Source organism: Anas platyrhynchos, chromosome 20 (assembly GCF_047663525.1).
Source record: "Anas platyrhynchos isolate ZD024472 breed Pekin duck chromosome 20, IASCAAS_PekinDuck_T2T, whole genome shotgun sequence".
Classification (NCBI taxonomy): Eukaryota; Metazoa; Chordata; class Aves; order Anseriformes; family Anatidae; genus Anas; species Anas platyrhynchos.
Window position 1 is genome coordinate 6,802,073 of NC_092606.1, and position 25,355 is coordinate 6,827,427.

The 25,355-nt window shown below is 55.9% G+C and overlaps 2 protein-coding genes across 2 annotated transcripts; one reads left to right on the forward strand and one right to left on the reverse strand.

Moving 5' to 3' along the window:
* The first annotated feature begins 614 nt into the window (after positions 1–614).
* On the forward strand, positions 615–2,737 carry HSPB1 (heat shock protein family B (small) member 1). Its single transcript, XM_027471928.3, has 3 exons — positions 615–1,237; positions 2,122–2,185; positions 2,359–2,737. The coding sequence occupies exons 1-3, from the start codon at positions 877–879 to the stop codon at positions 2,522–2,524; spliced, it is 591 nt and encodes a 196-aa protein (XP_027327729.1). The 5' UTR covers positions 615–876; the 3' UTR covers positions 2,525–2,737.
* A 1,939-nt stretch (positions 2,738–4,676) lies between these two features.
* Positions 4,677–23,814, reverse strand: YWHAG (tyrosine 3-monooxygenase/tryptophan 5-monooxygenase activation protein gamma). The gene is made up of 2 exons (XM_027471930.3): positions 23,508–23,814; positions 4,677–8,031 (listed from the first exon to the last, which is right to left on the reverse strand). Exons 1-2 carry the CDS (start codon positions 23,592–23,594, stop codon positions 7,375–7,377), a joined length of 744 nt encoding a protein of 247 aa, XP_027327731.1. The 5' UTR covers positions 23,595–23,814; the 3' UTR covers positions 4,677–7,374.
* Between the last annotated feature and the right edge of the window lie 1,541 nt (positions 23,815–25,355).

Here is a 25,355-nt window from a genome sequence, read left to right on the forward strand (position 1 = left end):
ACTAAGGGAAGGAGCCGTCCTTCCCCTGCCCCGAGAGGGTGCTGCCCCCACCAGCCCCTCTCCAACCCATCAGCCCCATCAAGCCCTACTGGCCCCACTGGGCCCCAGAAAGCCCAATCAACTCCATCAGTCTCTATTGGTGTTATTGGACCCTGCTGCCTCCATCAGTCCCCACTGCCCCCATTGGCCCCATCAGCCCCTATCAGCCCCATCAAGCCCTACTGGCCCCACTGGGCCCCAGTGAGCCCCATCAGCCCCTATGGCCCCATCAACCCCTACCAACCCCATGGCCCCCGTTGGCCTCGATCAGCCCCATGGGGCCCCACTGACCCCCACCAAGCCCTACACCCCCCCTTATATCCCCACTGACCCCCATGGCCCCCACTGCTCGGGGTTTGGACAACCTCACCCCAACCCGGCCAAGCCCCGGCGGCCACCTGGGGGTCACAGAGCTGGGGGGGGGGCTCCAGAAGCTTCTGGCATGGGCTGGGTGACGCAGTGGGCACAGGACCGAGCACGGGCTCCTCCACTGACTCATCCCCCCCGCTGTGCTGGCCCCCCCAGCACCCTCCCCACGCCGGCGCAGACGGCCCCGGAGCTGCGCAGGGCAGGGATTGTTTTACGGGAAAGGGCTGGGAGCGCTCCAGGGACCATCCATCACCCGCCAAGCAGCCGAGCCCCCGCCGCGGGGGTGTGCGGCCGGGGGGCTCCCAACACGGCTGCGCACGGCCTGGGAAAGCTTCTGGTCCCTTCCCGGGCCCTGCTGCGATTTCCATTAATAGCCAGCTGAGCCTCCCGGCTAAAAATAACCAGCGGGACGGCTTCATAAGGCCCCGCGCCGCCGGCCCCCTCCCAGCACCACGGCCCCCGCGCATCATGGCTGAGCGCCGCGTGCCCTTCACCTTCCTCAGCAGCCCCAGCTGGGAGCCCTTCCGCGACTGGTACCACGGCAGCCGCCTCTTCGACCAGTCCTTCGGGATGCCCCACATCCCCGAGGATTGGTACAAGTGGCCGAGCGGCAGCGCCTGGCCCGGGTATTTCCGTCTGCTGCCCGGGGAAAGCGCCTTGGTGCCGGCGCCGGGCTCGCCCTACGGCCGGGCGCTGAGCCGCCAGCTCAGCAGCGGCATCTCCGAAATCCGCCAAAGCGCCGACAGCTGGAAGGTCACCCTGGATGTCAACCACTTCGCCCCCGAGGAGCTGGTGGTCAAGACCAAGGACAACATCGTGGAGATCACCGGTGGGTCCGCGGGGTGGTGGGGTGCTGGGTGGTGGGGCCGCGGGTGGGGGATGAGGGGTGCACCGGGGCTCTCCCCGTTCACTGGGGGTGCTGGTGGTGGGTGTGCAGGTGTCTGGGTGCTTGCTGGGGAGGGAGGGCAAGGCAGAGTGAAAAAAAGGGGAAAAAAAGGAAGAAAAGGGGAAAGGGAAGAAGAAGGGGAGGATGAAATTAAAGGAAAAGGGAAAGGAAAAGAGAAAGGGAAATGGAGAGGGAAAGGGGAAGGGAGAAGAGAAGGGAGAGGGGAAGGGGAAGGGGAAGGGAAAGGGAGAGGAGAAAGGAGAGGGGAAGGGAAAGGGAGAGGGGAAGGGTAAAAAGAAAGGGAAAGGGAAAGGGAAAGGGAAAGGGAAAGGGAAAGGGAAAGGGAACATGGAAAGGGAAGATGGAAAGAGGGAAAGGAAAGAGGAGGAGAAAGGACAAGGCAAAGGGGAAATGAGAAAACAGCCGAGGAGAAGAAGGACTAGCACTACAAGAGCATTCTTGCAGGGTGCAGACCCCCCAGGGGGGCACAGGTGGCTGTGACGAGCCCCACGGCATCCCGAGCATCCCCGGAGCGCCGCGGGTGCCTGGGCGAGGGGCGTGGTGACAAAACGCAGGCCCCCGCGGCACGGAGCCAGCAGCGTGCGCAGAGTGCTGGGGAGCCAAAACAAAGGCGTTGGGCACGGGTCGGGGCCGTCACCGCAAGCAATTCGCTGCCCTGGGGGTTGGGGGATGCTCCTGGAGGGGCCCAAATCCCTCCTGTGGGTCAGCGCGGCTCCGGGGTGCTGGTAGGGCACAGGGATGTGGGATGGGCAGGATCGGGCTCTTCCCTGCTGGGCGCTGACCTCCGCTGGGTTTCTCTCTTCCAGGCAAGCACGAGGAGAAACAGGATGAGCACGGCTTCATCTCCCGGTGCTTCACCCGAAAATACACGTAAGTACCAGGGCGGGGAGGAGATGGAGGCCCAGGACCCCCCCGGCACCCTGGGGACCTCCTCCCACCGTCCACCCTGGCCCGCACACAGCGGGGTCGCCACCAGCCCATATGGGGAGGGCGATGTCCATGGCCTCAGGGCCGTTCCCAAGCTCTCCCCCTCTCCCCCGCAGCCTCCCCCCCGGCGTGGAGGCCACGGCCGTGCGCTCCTCGCTGTCACCCGACGGGATGCTGACGGTGGAGGCGCCCCTGCCCAAGCCGGCCATCCAGTCGGCCGAAATCACCATCCCCGTCACCGTGGAGAGCCAGGGCAAGAAAGACGAGCCGGCCAAGAAGTAGGAGGCACCGAGGAGGAGGAAGAAGAGGAAGAGGAGGAGGAGGAGGAGCCCCCGCCGCTGCCCCCGTGGAGTGCACCCTCATGCCTTGCCCCCCCCCCCCCCCCCCCCAGCCCCCTTTGTATTTTTTATTTTGTACTCGCCCGGTCACCCCAGTGCCTTGAGTAGATGGGAAGGAGCAGGTGGTGTCAGTGGGAATAAAAAGTGGTGAAAGAAACCTGCCCCGTGCCCGCTGTCTGCCGGCCAGAGCCCCCCAGCCCAGCCCTCCTCACCCCGGCCTCCAGCACCCGGGGTCTCCACCTCCTGGGTCTCCAAACCCCGGGTCTCCATGTCCTTGGTCCCACATCGCGGGTCCCCAGCAGCCCAGGCTCAGCACCACGGGGCTCTGTACCCCGGGCTCTGACATCTCAGGTCTCCAAAACCCTCAGCATCACACCTCCCACACCTCAGATCTCAATTTCCCGGACCTCCGATGTCCCTCGTGGCTCTGACATCCTGGGGCTCCAAAATTCGGGGTCCCCACAGCCCAGTCTCCTCCATCCCAGGTCACCACAACCCCACACCTGGCACCCCCGGGCTCCCAAATTCCAGGTCTCAGCACCCCACAGGTCACCCACACCCCACCTCATCCCTCCACGTGCCCAACCTGCTGGGTCCCCACACCCCTCAAAAACAAGCTGTCCCCCCCAGGTCACAGAGGAGACCCCCAGAAGATGGGAATGGGGTCCCCCCACCCCCAACCCCATGCCAGGGTGTTCCTGCCCCGCTGTGCCCCCTCCTCTCACCCCGTGGCGACGCCTCAGGTGGATGGGGGGGGGCTCCACACCCAGCCCTGGCCCCAGCTCAGGGCCTGGTGCCACGCAGAGGGGGGGCCACGCTCCCCGTGCCCCCCACGTGCCCATGCCTCAGCGCAGGGGCTTAGGGCTGGCCCTACATGGCCGCGGGCAGCAAATCCCCCTAATCCCCCCTGAGTCATCCTGCAGGCAGGCAGCCGGTGACCCGGGAGGAATCCTGCGGCTGGGGGGCCCTGCTGCCAGCCCCCCCCCCCGACCCACAGCATCCTCCTGCCCCCCACCATCACCCCGCTGTGCGTGCTGTGCCATTTTGGGGACGGGTGGCCACGGCAACCGGCGCGATGGAGACGGTTGCCATAGAGAGAGCAGCTCCAGCATCGGGGACCAGCAGCCGGAGCTTGTAGGGGATGGGGATGGGGGTGTCAGTGGGTGCTGCCCCCCACCCCGCAGCACCCAGCCCCTGGCAGGCTGCAGTGCCCCGATTTAGGGCCAAATCCTGCCTGGAGAGCAGAGACATGTGCAGGGATGCGCACAGGCACTGCTGGTGCGCATGGTGCCGGAGCTGGGGGGGCGCTTCCCTCTCCAAATGGGGAAACTGAGGAGAGGGGGGGCATGGTGGGGGAGATGTGGGGTTAATTTGGGGTTTGGGAGGTGCTGGGCTGGGCTCAGCCCCAACCCCGTGACACCCCCGTGACGCTGGAGCCCTGGGGAAACCGATGCACCACGGTGGCGCAGGTGCCAGCCCCCAAATGTGCCATCGGGGGGGGGGGCCAGGAGAGATCTCCCACAGCACCCACCCAGGTAGCCCAAGGGATGTGGGGACACGGGGACAGCAAGGGGGAAACCAATCGTGTAAATCTGGATGATGGATGGTGCAGGGGAGGCGTCCTGGCAGCGAGGGGGGGGGCAGTGAGCACGGGGAGGTGGCCCTGGTGGTGAGGTGCCACTGCAGGTGGAGGTGGCACCGCTCTCCCATGCCCCTTTTGTCACCGTCCTGGGGGTGTCCCCAGCCCCTTCCCCAGGGTTTTTTGGCAGCCCCAGAGGCAGGGGCCCAGCCCGTGCCCACCCCGCAGGGCTCAGGAGTCACCGAGGGGTTCCAAGGGAGGGGATCCAGCCCCAGGACCCCGCCGTGCCCACCCTGAGCACGCAGAGACCCTCCCCACCGAGCCCTTCCCTCGCCATTTCGGGAGCCCAAGCACCACCAAGGTGCCCGGTGGGGACCCAGCTGTGATCCCAGCTCTCCCCCTCCCCCCAAATTGCCATGATTTGGGGCTGGGGTCCAAGCCCCCGACCCCGATCACGCCACCCCCTGCCCCGGACCCCCAGAAACTCGACAGACGCAAGAATTGAGCAGCGCTGACGTCAGATCTGTAAGTTTATTTGCTCAATGTACGACGGCTACATAATGACTCACATTCATGATATTCCATCACTGAGGAAAACTGCTAAGAATGGTCCGTGTGTGAAATAATTCCTTACAGAAACACGGAGTTGGAAAAATAATCACTGATTAGACCTTAAAAATAGTTCACTGCATAACATGACAAAAAGCACAAACAAAGGCTCATTCAAAGAACACAGTCATTGTTCTCCTACACTGTAATAGTTATAATTTCACCATGACGAACACCAGACATTAAGATTAAGCTAACACTGGTGTTTTCTTTTGCTTTTTTTTCCTTTTTAAAAACAAAATCATATATAATTGCATGTCACTATAGCAACATCCATAACAGATCAGTTTGTTACGATCACTATTTGGTAGAGCAAACTTTACCCCCAAAAGAAAAATAAATTAAAAAACTTTAAAAAATTTTTGAAGACTATTTTGTCATAGGAATACATAACATCTACAGTATAAGTTAATAAATTTCAAGCTACTGTATAGAAATACGACACTAGCATGCACAATATTGTATCAATAGAGTAATGGAGCAGTAATCATTTCACTGGAGAGACAGTATCATAGGCAAGTGCATTTCTTAAAAAATGAAAGAAACCATTCAAGCTGCTTAAAAATCAAGTCCCTGACCCCACTTCCCCTTTTAGCCCTCTTGTGCGATCTCTCCTGCGTTAAGTTTCCTAAAGCAGCCAGAGCAAAAGCCGGAAAGAAAAAATAAAATTAAAATAAAATCGGTTTTGTAATTCCAGTAAATCACTTCCAAATCATACAGCTGGGACAACACTGCTCACTGGACACGACGGGAACTCAAAGGAAGGTGAGAAGCCTACACAGATCTTCCAAGTCCACGGCATTTACCGGCGGCTCGCTGGCCGCGGCTGGGGCGCGTGGCACGCCGCCGACTGCAGGGCTCGGCAAGGCTCTCCGTGCAAAGGCACCCGATGGGAAGCTTGGCTAGCGTGGCCGGGGCAATCTCACCTCTCAGCGGGGAAATCGCGGCCCCTGCGGCTTCGTTGGAGGGCAGCGAGGCAGGGCGGGTGCCCCCCCTGCCACCCCGGCGGGACCGGGGGGTCCCCGATCGCCGCCGCCGCCGCGCGCTGCCTGCGGACGGGCTCTCGGGAGGGAGGATGAAAGCCTGCTTCGAAATAAAGCTGCCCCGAGTGCCGTCCTCCCAGCCACGAAGCTTTAGTTAAAAAGCTCCGCGGGGCAGCACGCCGCAAGCCGGAGACCAGCAGTGAACTTCCGACAGTTATGCAAGGGGGGAAAAAAAAGAAATAGAAATTTTACGCAAAATGGGGTAAATATTACCTGCTAAGCAAACTCAGATGCCCCGTCTCCCACCCCCAACCAGGTAAGACAGATTTGGAAAGGATTTTGTTAAGAAGAGAACTAAGTTCCTGGGCTCCCGATGCTTGATAGAAATGTCTATGATTGTAGCTCTTCCCTTGAGGATTTCTCTACCAAATTAGTTTCTAAGCTCCTGAAGTTCACTCATTACACCACAAGCTTCCCCAGGAGAAAGAAAACGCACCTGGCTTCCCTGATGACAAACAAGGGAGCCTGGGTGCTGCGGATCTGCTGACAAACCTCATGGTACAGTGGGAGAAAGTCAGGCAGAGTGAAATGGCAGTGCAATCCCTGAGGAAGCAGCTGTGGCACCTTAAATCAGGATGGTCTTTGAAATACCAAACACAGTACATGACATACAGACCTGAATTCTCTTTTTTTTTTTTTTTTTTCCTCTTAAGTGGCATTTTAAGTTTAAACACTTCCCCCTTTTCTAATTAAGTTCTTAAACCTTTTGCTGTGGACTAAAATAGTTTAAACAGCCGCTAGCCAAGCACCTGTTAAGCTGTTGACCAAAAAACTAGAGCAGCTTTGATGTTCCTCGGGCGGGCGGTCTTCTTGCCTTGGGCGACACAGAATAGCTAAGCCAGTCCACAGGCGAGGACTGATCAGGAAGGCAAGCCAAAAGAACTAGCAAAAGAAAACAGACAATCAAAGGCTTGATGTCATATGGCTGTAATGTAGAAATACTGTAAACTGCAATTTAGTGTTAATACTGTAAGCTACCCTAATAAATATCTTAAAAAGATTAAATGGCCTAAATCCCGGGGCTTTGCAAGTCCCAAATTCTTTAGTCTTTTTACTTATTCTGATTCCTTTTCAATTTGGGGATTTTAAGCTATGCCCTGACAGGCAGAGCGCTCCAGGGAGACGCCCCGCGACGTGGTACAAACACACGGCACTTGAACTGAAGAAACAAACGCACAAAGCCTTACTGGAACCACAGAACTTCCTTTTTGTGTTGCTTTTCTTAAAAACGAGGGCCATTCCGTTCAAGTTAATTCATCTTTAAACCCTTTTATTTCTAGCAATAAAGTTAAATTAAAGACAGCTCCACTTGTATTAATAATCTACAGAACAGTCCATATGCCAGTGAGGCTGCTATTCCATACCAGCACAGCCAGCCTGACTTCCACTAGTGGTGTTTTGGCAAAAATGTCAAAGAGGCAATCAAAGACAGGTTGTGGGGGGCCTCCCTGGGAAGGTGTCCCCTCCCGTTCCCTCCCCCACCCCTGACCCCCCCACTCGTGGGAAAAAAATAAAGACTGCAGTAGTTAGCATCAGCGTGCGGCTGCCAGTCCATCTGGGGGTCTAATTGTTGCCTTCTCCACCGTCGTCGTCTTGCTGATCGCTTGTCCAGAGCGTTAGGTTGTCGCGGAGGAGCTGCATGATGAGCGTTGAGTCCTTGTAGGAGTCCTCGTTGAGGGTGTCCAGCTCGGCGATGGCGTCGTCGAACGCCGTCTTGGCCAGGTGGCAGGCCTGCTCCGGGGCGTTCTGGATCTCGTAGTAGAAAACTGAGTAGTTAAGTGCCAGGCCGAGCCGGATGGGATGGGTCGGCTGCATGTGCTCCTTGCTGATCTCATGGGCTTCGCTATAGGCTTTCTCCGAAGACTCCACCACGGTCGCCCTCTTCTCACCAGTGGCCACCTCGGCCAGGTAGCGGTAATAGTCCCCTTTCATCTTCAGGTAGAAGACTTTGCTCTCGTACTGCGTCTCGCTGCAGTTCTTGATCAGGTAGTTGTCCAGCAGGCTCAGCACATCCTGGCACACGGCTTCCAACTCCTTCTCTATTTTCTCGCGGTAGGCCCGGACCATCTCGATCTTCTTCTCGTTCCCATCGGCAGAGGTCTTCTGCTCGATGCTGCTGATTACTCGCCAAGAAGAGCGCCGTGCCCCCACCACATTCTTGTAGGCTACAGACAAGAGGTTCCTCTCTTCGTTGGACAGAGGCTCGTTCAGTTCTGTCACCTGTAACGAGAGAGGAAGAGAGAAGAGAGAAACTCGGGTTAAGCCACAGCCACTCGCCATTCCCGTCACCATTTAGCACTCGGGTGCTCCCCACGTGGAGCGAGGTGTGGAGAACGCAGCCAGCTCGCCAAATCCCCAAATCATTGGGCATCAGATCTCCTCCCAGCTGGGAAATCGTGCTGTGGTCCAGCCCCCCAGCCAGGGAAGGGATGGCTTTCATTCAAGGCATTCTCCATCTTAGCAGATCGGCGTTTTCCAGAACGAGAGAAATCCACTAGGAAAAAAAAGATGCATTTCACCTGCAGGATGAGCATCAGACATCGAGAGGCAGACGTGAGGGACCATCAGAGCAAGAGGGTGGAGATGTTGTAGGGTTACTAGCTAGGAGAATGGATTAACAACACAATTCGGATACGGCACATTCATCTTTTCCGCTTCCCATGAGCATGGTACGTTCTTTTGAGATGCCTCAAGAATACGTTAAATGTTAAAATTGTAGCTGCCTAAGGCATCTGAGATAAGGATTTAAAAGCTCACATGGTAAGAGTATGCTCTTCCCACACAGGATTTTCTTCATTGACGATCAGAGCGTTAATGCACAGTATCGCTTCCACCTGCCTCACGCATCACGGCAATTTAGTCATTACAGCGTGCAGCAACAGAGTGATTAAGGAAGGAGACGACGGAGCGGAGCCTTTCCACAACCAGGCTGCCAAACACTGCCTTGGGCGCTTGAGTTCCTGGAAGCGCTGCACTTGGTACCGTGACCTCCTTCCACTTCCATCGCTGGCTGAAGGTACCAGGACAGGACCCGTGAGCGGGGCTGAGAAGCCAGCCAGGCATTGTACAAGCCATACGGCCTTGCTAGAGCTGGGCAAGCTCAGAGATGCGTGGGCTCCTTCCACAGCCACCCGTGGGTGCTGGGACAACCCTGCACAGCCACCTGGTTGCGTGCTGACAGCTGCCATCCCTCGTCCGAAGGGCCCACACACCCCGGGCCCTGCCGCGTCTCCTCTCCGCAGTCACTTCCCACGAGGATTAGGTCACGGTTTGTAAATGAAAAGGCTTCTGCAAATACTGAGTCATTTCTGCAAGGGCGAGGTTCGTCCGGGGCCCAGATAACCACGGTTACGATGGCGATCAGGAAGCCGAGGGACTGGGCCGTGAGGGGCAGGTGACCCACCCAGGATCTCACTGGAACGCTCACCTCGCTCCTGCCACCACAACAGCTCGTCCCAGCGGCATCCACCTCTGTCTCCAGCTCCCCCTTGCTGCTGCTAAGCCGTGGCCTGCCCAATTTGTGCTCTCCCTGACCCAAGTTATTGCTACGCCACAGTCTCCCCGGTGCTCCCCTCCAGCCCCCCTCTGCTCCTTTTCCTGAGGTGCTTGTGCCCACAGAGGGCATGAGGCAGAGGCTCAGCCGTGACATCCTACACGACCCATTTATAGGCACTTCTATGGTGCCTTGTGCCATAACATCACACGTGTCTAGCCGCGTTTTTATAGGACTTGACATCTTGAGATGGCTCTGTTCGTTCTGCCCTTTGCACAACACCTGCACAAACATTAATTAGAGATACTGTGGTATAAAGCCAACTCTCGGAGATAATCGAGAACAATTATGGTGTCCCCCTGCCCTAGGGCTTTTGGGTTGTCCATCCTTGGAGATGGGGGCAAGAGGCATCCAGAGATCCCAGCCCAATATATGACCTAACCTTCCAGCTATAAATCCCGAGTGTCCAACACCGGCTGCTGTAATACTACAAGAGACTCGCTAATCCCAGAGGTTTTCTATCTCGACGCTAATTACGGAGGCTGATAACCAAGTGAGGTCATGCTTTTAGCAAGATGCTCGCCGAGCACACCAGCTTTAAGTTGGGCCCAGGCGGGTGGATGGCAGAGCTACCCCACAGCCCTGCCTCCAGATATTCCCTGCCGCAGAAGGCACACTGCAGTGGGCTCACCTCCTCCCACCACAAGAGTCTTGCAGGAGGACAAATTCATTAAAGCTACAGGGAGTTTCGTAGGATTAGCTTTGCCATCAACATTTTAAATTTGAAGCTATTAAGGATTACGGAAGAAAGTCGCCTGTCAAAATCCTTTCAAAAAATAAAAAAATAAAAAAAATTGCTGACAGATGGAACATACACCTGTGGAGAATGCAGAGATTTCTCCAGGGAGCCTGCGGGGAGCTTATCAAAGCAGGAAGGGTTCCTCATTAGGCACGTCACCGGGAGCACTGCTAGGCCTGCTGCCACTCCCAAACCGAGTCCCAAAATAAAAGCTGCGACACCGCTATGGTCACAGCGATTATCGCAGCTGCCCGTTGGAAAGATGAGAGGAAAAAAGTGCTCACAGCCCTGACAGCCCTGCCAGAAGGCCACTGCACGGCGGCTTTGGGCTGGGCACTTACAAGGCCGCAGCGTGACCGCGGGGTACGGGGCACAGCCTCACAGGATCCTTGTGCCACCCAGCTACTGCTACATGTGGTGAGGGTAGCTCAAGAGCCAAAATAAATAAGTGAATAAACAACAGCTTGACATTCAAAGGGCTTGGCAGGAACCGAGCCAGCCTCTGACTGGGAGCCAGAGCTCCCTTTGGAGCTTTATTTCCCTGGCTGGCGGCACAGGGAAGCAGACCTGGACCTGCAAACCTACGTACCCAGCCTCGTTTCCCCCTCGTGCCCTGCAGATCAGCAAGGCACTGAGGGGCAAGGAGACGTGTCTGAAATGGAGCCCAGTCTTGCACGTGGCATAGGAAGGCCAGTGAAAAGAGCTGGTCCATCCAGACACACAGCTGGAAGCCTGACAGACACAGCCCCTTCAGCCCGGAGCGGCCCTGCTTGAGGAGAGGCACAGAGACTGGAGGGCCCCCAAACAACAGAGATAATCCAACAGGAACGTACTGCGAGTTTAGGGTTTCTACTGCTCCAGACTCTAGAGATTTGCAAATCTCTAGATTTAAGAAGCCCACCGATTTGTAAAAGCCCTTCAGAGGCAACACGAGCCCTGAGGGGGTTCTCCCAGTTTTGCCATTACACCCTTGAGCTCTGACCCAGCTCTTGGCCACCAGCTGGTGAGTTTGCTTATTCCAGGACTCTATTCCACACTTCTTGCATCAGTAAGGTCTGAAGGAACCATTTCTGAGCACACGTGGCCCCTTCAGCTACAGAGCAGCTGCAGCAGAGGTGCATCACAGGGTTTAGTTTTCCCCACTTACCCTTACAATAGGTTTTCATCGACATTTTTAACCAAAGTGCCCACCCATTTATGGCTGCTACCTCGTTTTGATGTCTTATCTTACAGCACACAGCAGAGCAAGCTGAACAGACGCAGACATTCTTCCCCGGGGAACACCATCAACAACTTAATCCATTTTATAATCCCCAACACTCGCTTTTCTGATTGCCCAGGAGAGATCTCGAGTCCCTGAATACACGAGACACCTACAAGGAGCCAAGCTTTCCTGGAGAGAGACAACCACGGGAACCTCGAGCTGTCCACAACATGCCACCCTTTCAGTGGAGCAGTCACCAATTACCACAACCCTGTGATCCTGCACGTGGCTGATTGACAATCTGATATTACACACAATTAACGGCAGTGATGTAGGGCCAACAGCTGCTGGCTCCCTTCACAGGCCTCTCAAACACCTCGCGCGGCCTGGAGGGGCCTGCCCGAGCCCAGCCCTTGGCCGCTCACTTCTTTTAGGCTAGAAAAGGGCCATTTCTGTGACACCCTGTGAGTACAGCCACAGCTCCCCTTCCACCACGACACCCAACAGCCATTTCTTCCTCAGCATGTGTCTTCACTGTTTGATCCGTGGCTTCTGCACCTTATAATCCAGCAGTTACCTTCCAACAGAAACCTGAGCTATCACCTCATTTTCCCTCATGGGGCTCACTAGTCACACTGAGGCCTGGCTTGAAGGTCCCATTTTCTCTTTCATTTTTTTTTAAAGGTAAATAGGCTTTTAAGACAACATTGGGCCTGAAGTCCCGCCAGTGACATTCTCACTGAGTCTGAAAGCACCAGCAATGGGAGCAGCCATCTTTAGACTTCTATATCACTACCTGCATTTTCTGTCCCTGCTTCACTCCATATCTAGTTTCTGAAGAAATATCTTCCTTCAAGCGCATTTAATCCTTGCCATTACCTTGTAGCGTGATTACAGTCGTGGCTAAACGTCACACGACTGAGTCAAGAACAGCTTCTCCTTGAACACTCAGGAGCAAGCTGTCCTAGGAAGCCATCATGCAGTTGGGAAGATGCTTTTCTTAAGCACTGTCCTACTTTGACACAGAGTAGGCGTGTGTTAAACTAGATCTAAATCAAGAATCTTACCAGACTTCACGGGTTCGGGTCTTCTTCACCTGTATTCTAGCCTCCTCCCTGACGTTATACTTCTAAAATGGAAGTCGTATCATAACTACTCCTCTCCTTTCTGACCTCCTCCACCATCCTCTTGTTTAATCTGAGCATAGCTGGGGAATTTTAGGCTACAGATAAGACCCTTCGTCTCATCTCAGACAAAACCAGAGAAGCACATGCAGGCTGTGGGCAGAAGTTAGTTCCCCTCTGCTGTCTCGTTCAACTCTTTCAGGATGAATAATCATATTCTGGTTCCCATTTTGAAGTTCTCAGGGGCCATCACAAGACAGTGGCTGAAAGAAGCTGAAGGCACACTGAGGCACAGCGGATGGTTCTGCCATTACGGTTGAAATGGCTCATAATCTATCACGGAGCAGTGTCTGCAAAGTAAAGCTGCTCATTACTTGGAGCATAACTGGATCTCAGAGGATACTTAGGTACTCCAGACACTGATTAGGATTTCTGCATGCTCCTCCAGTTAACAGGAGCTTTCATCATACCCTGTAGCCTTTACTATTTAAGGCAACTTTGAACCACCTGAGACAAAGCCTCCAAAATTGAGAGACATGAAAAGCAAGAGCTCATTTATTTCATTGGCCTCCATAGCTCAACAACTACTTAAGCCAAAGTAAATTTCATCATACGACACATGAGTTTGATCAGTCCTTAGAGCCTGCAGATCTACTTCAGTTTCAGCCTGGCTCTGCTGGATTTAAGCTAGACAAAAAAAAAACAAGTTTCAAGTCCTTGGGTCATTGCTGCCTCAAGTTTCTGCATGCAAAAGGTCATAAGGGAGCTGTGGTGAGAGAGCCAGTGCCAGAAGCAGAACTCTGAGCCGTTCCCATTCTGCATTTGATAGCGCTTCAAGGATCGGCCTTTATCTGCAGAGCTGCAGTCCCAATGTTTGGTCTAACGGCTCAAGGTTTTCCTGCTACACAACACCTGGGTGCCAAAGATTTGCCCCACCAGCTTCTTCTGCAGCTTTTCAGATAAGACAGCCCCAAGGGAGCATCTCTTTGTTTTCCACACACGGCCTCTAGGTATGGTACTGGACCCTGCCATCCGAAATGGTTATTGACTTGAAAGAGGACAGCCCAGACACGTTGCAGTGGGGAGGAATAGCCCAAGCTTCCCAGCGTGGGCAAGGTGTATGCATTTCAAGTGCCTCCATGCCAAGCTACACACCATTTCTGAATTAGCATTGCACCATCTTGTAGCAGGGAGCTGCGGCTACAGCTAGTATTTGCTTGGAGTCATTAAGGATTCGAGCCCAATTCTTGCTTTCCTTATGAACACCCTGATTCCTGTTAGCCCTACAAAGAGGCAGGCTATTTAACAAGATGAAAACCGGACGCAGGACAACTTGTTTTGCTGTCTTGCTGCCACTAGCTGCCTTGTACCTATTAAAAACCCTTGGGAAAAATCATCAATCTCTGCTGGTCTGATGCCTTCCTACCACCAGATGGAGGAAGCAGCAAGTCCATCCACATCAGGCTGAGCATTTCGAAGCACTGTCACTCAGGGCTCATCACACTGCCTCTGACAGATGGGATACCAGCACCTTTGCCTGCAAACTGCAAAGGAACAGAAGGGACGCCAAGTTATTCCTTCCCCAAGATATGGCAGGCTGGCAAGCAACATCTGCCCACTCTTGCATTTCTGCAAGCACCGTAGCAGCAGCCCAAGATCACCACCCTGTTCCATCACTCAACAGCCCGAGGAGCTCTCCTGCCTCAGACTGCTTGAAAATATTGTTCAAAATGTGCCTTTTGTATCAGCTTTCTGCAAAACATGCAGCAGACCAGTATGGCAGCACGCCACTGCCGTGGAAGCTTGGATATGGTCTGGGAGCACGCCAAAAGTTTAAAAGGGATTTATTCTGAGTTATTAGAAGGAGAATGTCGATTCATTGATGTTTTGAGTTGCATGAAGAAGCTTCTTCAGGCGTCAGTTGAGCAGCTCTTGAATAACTGCAGTCTTTTCCTCAACGGCATTTTGGTTATGCCGAAAGAGATGGACTTTTTCCATCCAAGTATCTTTCTTCTTCAGAGAAGCCCATCTGTTCACAGCATTTTTAGCTGAAGAAACCATCCAAAGGACCACCACTGGTCATTCCTAGAGCCTTACGACTTGGTTAATACAGGCAGACTCACTCTCCTCTGCTTTATGGTAAAAACAGTAAAACCAAGCAAGGCAGCCTCTAGGGGATCCTGGCGCATCAGCGGGGGCAAGCTAAACAAACCAGGTTCCACGCCAGGAAGTGTGTCTGGTGCTGCTGGGAGCTTTAGCTGCTTAAAGACTTACCTCACAGCTTCTAAGAGCACTAATCTGGCTCAGGTATTAGTGTTTCCCTACTCACCTTCAGCCCCACTGCTGGGAGGTGAGTGACCTGGCACCACATCATCGCATCCCTCCCGGAGCTCCCAGGAAGGGCCAGGCCACCACGAGATGTTCGTCTTCGATGTGGGGCTGGAGAAATGACCGTGTTGTGTTGTACCCACCAACCCCATTCAGACGGACCGAGTAGAGAGAGGAGAACCAGTTTCTCCTCTGGTTCATCTTCTGGCTGCTGGAAGCTGCTGTCTGCAGCCCTTGTCCTGCTCAGTGCCTGCGGGGCTGTGTCTGGACGAGGGGCAGAGGCGTGCAGGAGCAGGACGAACCAGGCAATTCTCGCCTGCTCGCAGGGCTTCTCCCAGCGAGAGGCAACTGCCACAGCTGGCAGGCTGCTGCTCCAGCAGGATGAAACGGGAGAAGCTGCCACCATGCAAACAGCTCCCCTGCAGCTAGCACAGAAGGTTTTTAACCGCTTCGTTTCATTACCCCAGTCGCTTTGGGCAAGCCTGCTCAAGGCGAGGTTCTAGAAGCATTTAAGAAAAACGGTTTTGCTCTAGGTCTTCTGGTCTGCAGAACCAGCTGCTCCTTGCAGTGTCTGAACCATGTTTTACCATTTTAAGCCAGAGCCCCTCCAGAACACCCAGGTGGACTCCAGCGTGCCAGCCCCACGATGGGTTTAATTTCCACACCGGCGAGCAAGGCGATTATCCCTCCAGATGTACTTTGCCCTCCCACCGCTTCAGGGATTTCAGGCTTGATCTTACACACCTCTACTAAAGACAATTTTATTTCTTAAATGGACTTGCAGAAAAGCAACTCGAGTCTTCGCTCTGGCAGCTTTCTGGAGCACTGCAGCCAATTTTCAATGGGTACCCTTACAAGGAGGGTCACTTTACCAATCCAGATCTGACTGCAGATTTAACTACCACTGCCTGGCTCCGACCATCTCCTCCCAGCCCCATCCTGAAGCCCACGGGACGTGTACCACAGATCTGATCCCAGCTGATCGCAGGTGACAGAGCCCGTAAGCACCAGGGTCTTGACACCACCAAATGCGAGAAGCCAGGCTCTCAGCTCCAAGGTAATGAAAAATTCATCCCACGTAACAAAGCCCCACAGCATAAACAGGCAAAGCTCCGATGACTTCCCCAGCTGGGTGTAAATCAAAGCCTGTTAATCCCCCCTAAATTCTCATTCACTGCTGAAGACCGAGCGTTAGTCTTTTACAAGCGCAGATCTCCTGCCGCAGCTTTCGGGCGTATGTTAGCGCACTGCACGGCAACGGCTTCTCCAGCTACTATTAATAAACTTCTTGCTGCAGAGAAGCACAACTGTCCAAACAAGATGTCCATCAGCAACCTCGTTAGCCCTGAAGCTCAGCCTTCTCGCTGATATTTTCCTAGAGCCTTGCCGAAGCCACCTTAAAGAGGAATCAGAAGCACATCGACGCGCCAAGCGGCTTTGCCTGATACGCAAGCAAAGATTCGTCCCGAGCTGGCCAACCCATCCAGCAAGATCAGAAGGAATTTGCAAACAATTAAGGAATGCTTTGTACTTTGAGTCCTTGCAGACTTGCGTACGTCCGAGCGCGGCCGCCTCGGACGCCCATAGGCTGACTCAGTCCTAACATCTCCTTTAGGGAAGAAAAACATTAAGCACTCTAATCCCTAATCTGGGGATCACTTTAAGGGAATCTCATGCCATCAGGGACATGTTCTCTAGTTACTCTCCTGCTGCTGTTAACTAATGCACTGCCCTTGGTCACCAGATCACCGGTGCCGGGCCAAAAAACAGGTTTTAATACCCAACGGAGCATGTGCTGGGTCATTCTTCAGATGTGACCAAACCTATTTTAGCACAGGAGAAAAAAAAACAAACTGACACCTCCTCTCCCTATTGACTTCTTTTGTCTTCCTTCATGCCCTGCAGCTGCCACAGATCACCTGCTCGGTGCATTTTTTGCAGCCGCGCCGTCATCGCTCCATTTTCAGCCGCCTGATCTCAGCGCCAGGCTTTCAGCCCCAGCGCCGTGCCAGCTCCTGAAGCAGGTTTGGGCTTGGCGAGGGCACGGCCAGAACACATCTGAGCGGCGTGGGCGTGCAGGACGAGCAGTTCATCCTCGGGTTCACAAAACAATGAAAAACCTGCCATCGGCGGACGTTTGCACCTAAATAAGCAGACAAAGGCTTTTGTTTCGCCAGCACCAGTAAGCTCTGCTTTTGAGATGGTGTTCTCTGCATTTCCTGGAACCCTGGCACTGTTGCCTCATCATCTCAGTTCCCTTTTTCTTCCAGAATTTACCATTTTGGAGCATTCCCAGATGCCACCGCTCCCCGTTACGGCGGAGAACCACAGCCACCGCGCGACGCCTCTGTGCGCATCCAGCCGGGCTCCGGCAGACCCAGCACAAGAGCTGCAGCCCCCCCAAGCTCCAGCCCACAAAAAAAGGCAGCCGCAGGCATTTTGTGGGGCCAGAGGGCCGAGCAGCTCGGCCTCGCTGCCTTTGTGTGCCCAGCCCAGCCGCACAAAGCCCAGGGGATCCCGAGCTCCTCCCCGCGACAGCACCCGCGGCACGGTGGGGCAGGAATCCCGTATCTTGACATCTGGAGGGAGGAGCCGGGCCTTTTTGCTTCAATAAATAAATAATAGAGTGCAGAAATGGCTTTTTGTCGTCGTTTTCCTTCGTTTGGGGATGGGAGGAGGGAGCGTTCATTACGCCAAGCAGCCAGGAGGAAGGAACAAGAGAAAGCTGAACGCGACAGCAGGGGCTGGGCCGGTACCAAACCACCCCACAGCCGGCTGCTTGTGGGTTTATATCCTTCCCCTTTCCCACTTGCTGTCAAGAGGCTCATGAATTGCCTCCTGTGCTGCCCAAAGGCTTGGTTTGCTCCATGCCAAAGGGAAGGGAGGCAGGAGGAGGATGCAGGTACCGGGAGGGGACTGTCCTGAGCCAGTCCAGGAGCCTGCACAGGAGAGCACGGCCAAGCTTGCAGGCAGCACAGCACAGAGCGTGGCTGGTCTGGGCTCTCAGAAAGCCATTTTGTCTCCACAGGGGGAGAAAATAAAAAATAATAAACAAATAAATAAATAAAAAAGACTTCCCACACCTGCAAAGGCTGGGAGCTGCAGAGGCAGCAGTACAAACAAGAGCATTTTACCTGCCCACTGCCAGTGTGAAACCAGCCCCCGGCTATCGAGCTGAACATCCCCAACTCGGGATGAAGGCTGCAGAGGCTGAGCCACAAAACCACGGTGCCAGCACAGCCAGCAATTCACAGCCACCTCCCCTTCGTTTGAGCAGGTGGTAAAATTGGTTTCCAATTATCGCCTTCCAGCAGGGCGGCCGTTGCTTCAGAAACCACTGAAGTAAATACCTGCTCCTGTTTTTATGGATTTATTTGTGTTCTGCTTCCCAGATACCAGGTTGCCATTTGTCTGAATGAATCACAAACATGAGTCTAATAGGAGGGACAAAGACTTCAGCCAAGGGCAGGTTAGTTACTCATCTTTTCAATAAAAGGAAAAAAAAAAAGCAGTTGGTTAAGGCTTCCAGCCTTCCAGAAAGGTGTAACGAAGGCATGAATAGCGAAGGAAAGAGGGTCTAAGCTGGCTCCAAATCACAAAAATCCTCATTAAAGCATTACCTTCCTGAAATCTATCTCAAGTTGCAGAGCACCAAAGAGCAAAATTGTGCCTGGAAGCACCACGGATCCATCGGTCAGCCTGAGACAACCAAAGCCCTGCGGCACAGCTTGGCCACGGCAGAAGATGGTGCCTGTGTCCTATCTGTCAACCAAGTGCCTGGGAAGCCAGGCAAATCCCATTTTTTCTGTGCTTTGCACTGCAGTTATTCCACTGCATGTCCATATTTCACCGCCAGTCGCGGTTCAGGAGGTGGAAGGGGGCAGAAAAACAGCAAGCGGCTTCAGCTCTGCAGTCCTACAAGCCCCAGACACCGACCCTGGCGAGGAAGGGCTCCCTCCAGCTCAACCACAGGCATTTTCAAGCCACCCCTTCCTCTGCACCTGCCTGCGGACCACCCGATGTTTGGCTGGGACACACAGAGCAGCCAGACCTCCTTGCTCATCCCTGCCACACTGGCACTGAGCCCCCAAGCCCAGCACCTCAGCCTCCAGGACATGGACGAGCAGGGACAAAGCCACCTCCCAAGAAGCAGCTGGTTCCTCAAGCACCAGCAGCTGGACCCCAAAACTCAAGCTTTTTGTTGTTTTTCTAGAATATGTGACCCTTGCCCACAACGCTCCAGGCATTCCTTGGATCACTTGGCACGAAGCTGCCCAGAATGGAAGCTGAAGAGCTCAGTGGTGGAGTTGGTTCATCGTTTTCTGCCCAGGGAGGTCTCTCCAGGTCCAAAGCCGTGACCACTGCTCCCCTCTCCCAGCCACGGCAGCCCAGGGAGCCCCATCAGCTGCACCATGAGACATGTTTCTTCTTTTATCCTGCAGAGTCAGAGCTGGTCATCGGGGATCGATTCCAAGCTCAGCTGAAGCTACAAGCATGTATCAATCAAAGTGGCGAATGTGCAAGCACATCTCATCTTTCCCCATGCCTCCTGGTGCACAGGGCTGGGCGCTCAGCGCTTCGGCCCCACCAGACCTGCCCCAAAACCAGGCAAGGCTGCGATGGGATCACCCCCAGAGCCCCAAGGGAGCACCAGGTCCTTCCAGATTTAAGGCAGGAGGCTGGACGTGAGGCTGAGCAGCTCAGGGGCTTGGCTGGTGCCCTCAGTTCAGCCACCTCCTCCCAGCACAACCCAAACCCCAAAAGCATCCGCGGGCAGCTCCGTTGCTGCATGGAGGGGAGCAGAGAGGCAGGAGGCCAGCATGCTGCTGGGAACTGGTAAAGGGCTGGATGCCCAGTGACATCGCCCAGTTAGATGAGACAAGATGGGAGTGCTTGGGCTCCAGAGGTCCAAGAGTTCAATTCAGAACAAGCACGAGAAGAAACGAAGAGCAAAACAGCTCCCACCAAGCCTCCTGCACTTGCAGGGCTGGCCAGCACACCAAATTCCTGCTGGTAAGCCCAGAACATCAAAGGGCCCTTGGAGAGCCCTTACCCAAGACCTTCAGTGTCTCCCTGTACCCGAGGCACCTGCAGATGATTCAGCAGCTGTGTTCTCCAACACAGCCTCAACAACTCCCATTTGGTTCAAGGAAAGCTCTTTGTGATCAGGCTGCTCCTCGCTATCACACTTGGCCAAGCCAGAAGAGCCCAGAAGCGTTTTACAGGACTGGCTCTTCCCAAAGCCTGGAGATAAGACTTAGGAGCTCCCAAAAGCTCAAGGACTGGCCAGCTAACAGGGTTAGGGTCCCTCCTCCCATTATCCCCCCATGTCCACACAGGGCTTCAAACCTCCTTGAACCTCACAGGGTGCCAGACCCCAGCACCACCCCAGCCTGGGGGTCCCCTGGAAAGGGCTGGGGCAGTTTGGGGAGAGCCACAGCTCGCTTTGGGTTGCTGATGGGGTTTGAGCAGAGCCAAGAGAACTCAGAACAGGGTGTCTGAGGGCACAGAGCTTCCTACAGAGCCTTCCCCAGCCCACCAGGTGCCATCTGCTGTGGCCACCCAGGCACCCACAAGGTCACCTTGAGCCTGGAGAAGCCTACACAAAATGGTGCCAGCGAGGCAGCCGGGCCGAGAACCCTTCAAAACTCCTGTGGCAGCCAGAGAAGGACCACATTTGGTAGATACCAGCAGAAATTCTGCACCCTGGCGCTGGAAATGGCTTCCCCAGAGCCTCCCCCAGCCCTTAGGGGAGCGCCACCACAACAGCTCAGGCTGCAGCCGCCACAGCCGGCCTGCCATGACAGGCCTCCCCTCCCCTCCTCGGCCTGCTCATGAGGTGCAGGCACCCCTCAGGCACTGATCCACACTTCCTGAGGGAAAAATCAGCGTTCAGCTGGTCACAGGACTCGGAGGGTGGCAGCTTGCAAGCCTGGCGAGCAGACGTGGCAGGAGCCCACGTAACCTGCGTGAAGGACAGGCTGTGGTTCTCCACGCCCGGCCTCCTCCTCCTCATCCTCCTCCTCCTCCCACAGCAGCCATTTGCTGCACCAAGGCTCGGGCAGCGGCTTTTGGGCATCCCCAGCAGTCACCCACCAATATCCCTCACCCACAGGGCATGGTTGGGACCCCAAGACAAGCGACCAAACATTCCCCTCACGGGGACCTTCAGGTGGCCTGAAGGCTCCAGCACGTGCCCCCGTTCCTACACGGTGGGTAGGAGCAACAAAACAGCCCCTTACCCTTTTTACCCGACCTCTACCCTGCTCAAGTCACAGCATTTATCTCGCCAGGAGCTGGTGGGGCTCCCGTGGGTGCCCTCCCATGGGTGCCCTCCCAAGGCCAGCACCGCACCCAGGCGGCTCCTGGCCCCGGAGCCTGGCGCGGAGCCACGGCCGCTCCCTGCCCGATGGATTTCGATCCCGGGCCCCGGCTGCAAGGCTTGTGAGGAGGCAGAGCTGGACAAAAAGGCAGCTCGCTCCCAAAAAAAGCACTGTGGGGCAGCGAGGGAGGAAGGAGAAGGTTCTCAGCTCGCCAGCCAGGGCTGATTGCAGCCCCACACAGCCCAGGGGCACCACCAAGGTCACGCACAGGCAAGGCCTGGTGATGTCTCACCCCTGTTCCCTGGGGTTTTCCTGGGGCACCCCAAGAAATCTGCTGCATGAAGGAAGAGCCAGGTTCCCACAGCAGCACCCGCTGCTGGCACGGCGACCCTAAAACTCTAAATAACCCTACAGGGCACGAGGGGCAGCAGACAATGGGGGACCCCATCACTGCTCCCATTTTGAAGCCTCACCACCAGCCACGGGTGCCACAAAAACCTGCTTATGGGGCAAGATCTACGGGGAAAATGAACCCCTCAGGCACACGGCTGGACTTTGGGGGAACCCGACCCCGTGAGGGGACGGCGAGCTGCGGCGACGCTGCCCCGGGGAGGACGTGAGGCAGCGGCGAGCTGCGGGCTGCTGCATTCCCCGGGCTGCGTGCTCTCTGCTACCACCTGGGCGCATTGCAGCTCGTCCCACCGCACAAATGACATCACTGCGCGTTGCCACGGAAATCGGCGCGAGGTCACAAGCCTCCCTCCCGCACGGCCGGGGCTGGGGGCTGGGCAGCGGGGAGAACGGGAGCGTGAGGTGCCCGTGGGAGCGGGGATGGAGTTTGGGTGGTGGTGGCATCGCAGGGACACGGGGAACAAAGCTCCGCCAGCTCTGCCTTTTGTTCGCCCTGGCGGGAGGCAGCAGCACGACCGTGATTCAGTCCCCGAGGGCCAAGGTTATGTTTCACCAGGGCCAGTAGGGGCTAAAAGGAAAAAAAAAATTAAAAATAAAATAAAAAGCATACATGCGATCTCTAACCACAAATTGGGGTTCGGGACCCGGCCCCAGCAAGCAGGTTAGGGAAATCCCCGTGGCAGAAATCCTGCCCCGAGCCTCGGTGCTGAGTCTGCAGGCACATCCCCTGCTGGCTTTGTGCTAGCGGCTGTGCTCCCCGCCCGGAGCCAGCCCTGCTGCTGCTCCCCCAGCTCTGCCTCCCAATGAATGGCTGCTGGGATGGGGCAGCGGGATAAAGCCCACGGTGCGGCAGAGGAGCAGCCCGGGGGGGTTTCACGCGGAGCCATCTCGTCCTGGTTATCCGTACCCCGTCCCTTGAAAAAGCCATCTCCGCCCTCCTCCCCGATCGCCGCCCGTGACAGTTTTGTCTGCTTGATAAATGCAAGGTTATTGTCAAAATGGTGCAATCTGGGCTCAGCGAGCTGCATCCCAGCCAGACTGCGACATTCCCAGATCAGCATTCCCTCCTCATCAGCAAGGGAGGACACCCCAGCTCCTCTCAAAGGCTCAGACCTGACTAAGAAGACAAACATAAAGAACAGTTTTCCCCTTTAAAGCACCCCCTCCCTCCCTCCACCCAGTCTAGCCTCTCTGCAATATGACAAATGCAGAATCTTCTGGAATGACTTGATCCTGCCTCCCACGATTGCTTTGTTTGCAAGATCAGATCAGAGATATGTTTTTTTTTACTTTCTTACATTGTCAAAATGTCAGCATTGAAGGGGAAGCGTTCGGTGTCACAAATCAGATCAGCCTGCTATATGCAGAGTCTTTATTTTAAGAGCGTGAAATGAATACAACATGACTCAATTCATAAATCTCGAAACAAGTGCAGCAAAAAAAAAAAAAAAAAAAAAAAAAGAAACACACAGAAGGCAAAGCCCTGGCAGCTAAAGGCTCAGCTCCTCGGGGTCAGGGAGCCTCGCAGGGGAAGGAAGGGATGCACGGGGACAGCGGCGTGCGGGCAGAGCCCCCCAACCCCACCCCATAGCCTCACCCCACGGGGTGGGGAGCCCTGTGTGGGGCTGGGGGCAGCGCCGCACCCCACGGACACCTCTTATGGGATGGGGACGGGGGCTACGGAGGGGATGGGGACACCGGGAAAGGGTTTGGGGCAAAAGGATGGGGACCACCGATGGGGGCACGGCGCTGAGCGGCTGGGGCAGGGCCGGGGGGGCTCAGAGCTGGAGATACAGCAGGGGAGGGGACCCGGCGACAAGAAGGGGGGACCGGGAGGGGTCCGCGTGCCCTCCCCCACCCCCTCCCCTCCCCGCAGCCGCCCCCTCCCCACCCCGCAGCCATCCCCAGGGGGCCGGGGGCAGGGAAGGGGCTGGCGGGGGGTCCCCCCCGTGCACCCCCAGACCCGGACAGGCAGATACGCGGGCAGGCAGCCCGACCCCGGGCGGACACTCACGTTTTTCATGGCAGCCGCCATGTCGTCGTAGCGCTCGGCTTGCTCGGCCAGCCGGGCCTTCTGCACCAGCTGCTCGCGGTCCACCATCTTCGCGGGGGGGAAGCCCGGGAAAAGGGGGGGAAGGGCAAGGAGGGGGTCTCCGGGAGGAGAAAGAGGAGGAGGAGGCGGCTGAGGAAGGAGGAAGAGGAGGAGGAGGCGGAGGGCGAGGAGGAAGCGGCGGCTCCCGGCGCTGCAGCGGGGACGGCGGCGGCTGCTGGCGGGGCTGCGAGCGCGCCACAACCCCCCTGCAGGCCACGCCCCCCTAGGGCCACGCCCACTCAAGCCCCGCCCCCTTCTTTCTCCCCTCCCCGCGCGCGCGGGGCACGCTGGGAGTTGAAGTCCTGCCCTCATTCACCCTCCCCGCATTGCTCCCCCTCCAGGACTACATTTCCCAGCGTGCCCCGCGCGCCGCGCCTCGCCCCGGCTGGCCGCTTGACAAAATGGCCGCCTCCCTTCTCCTCCCCCCCCCCCCCCCCAACCCTCCCCCCTCCACCTCCACCATCCTCCTCCCTTCCCACCCCGCCCGGGCCGGGCGCGGCGGCCCCGCTGCTGATTCACCGCTGGGAGGGCCGCGAGGCCCCTTCCCGTGTCCCTGTGTCCCCAAGCACACACTGAGCCCCCCCCATCCCCCGCCATGTCGTGCCCGCTTCCCCGAGCCCCACCTCACGCTGGGGTTCCCCAGCATGGTGGCGGCGCGGTGCTGAGGCCCGCCATGGTGCTGAGTCACCCCACGGGAAGGACGCCCTCAGGCCTGGGGTGCTCGGTGGGCTGTAGGGAATCACAAAATCACCGAATGGGGATGTTGGAAGGTATCCCCAAGGATCCAGGCCAGCCCCCTGCACAGCGGGGTCACCCCAAGCACCTCACGCAGGATGGCACCCGGGTGGGTTTTGGGGGTCACGCACAGAATCACACAGAATTAGGTGGGAAGAGACCTCAAGATCATCGAGTCCAACCTCTGACCTAACACTAACCAGTCCTCCGCTAAATCATACCGCATATCGGGTCTCCAGAGGGGGAGACGCCACAGCCCCTCTGGGCAACCAGTCCCAGTGCTCTGTCACTCTTAAAATAAATAAAAACCACAATTTTCTGAGTGAAGTAGAAGCGTGCCTTCACTTAGCACCTAGCAGAGCTGCTGCTGTGCATTAGGAGCCCCATAAGAAGCCATTATTGAGCCCTTTTTCCTACAGCCTATCGATAACGCCATACTTAGAGGATGCGCCAGCACTGTGGGAAGGGAAAAGGTTTTACAAAAGGTGCTGACTGTGGTGGAAGCATTCATCCCTGATGTATTTTGGTGCTGGCGAGTGCCATCACACCTCTGCCGCAGCAGCTCTGCTCGTCCCCAGCCCTTCCCAATGCCACCATCCATGGAGATGTCATCACCATCATGGCTATAGCTGGAGGGACGGGCGGGCCTGGCGACTCATCCATATCACCTGCCGGTCCCCTGGTTTTGTGGTTTTTCTTCTGAAATATATCAGGAAACCCTTGTGGCCCCAGGGCACACAGTGTGCTGGTTTTCCTGGGGTGATACCAGCCACAGGTGACTGTGCCTATCCCAAACCTGTGGAGATGGCCTCACCCAGGTGGAGATAAACTGGTTTGGAGATGCTGGTAGTGCTTTATGATGGTGAGCAGCACAAATTTTGCTAAGATCTCCATCTTTGTTGTGTTTTTAGTGCTGCTTTACAAGCAACAAAAATTGTATTGAGTGGATTTGTTTCACTCACACAAATGCCTTCTTCGTATGCAGGTTCTGAAAGAAGAGATCACCTCTTCTGACAAATAGTTCCTTAAAACCAG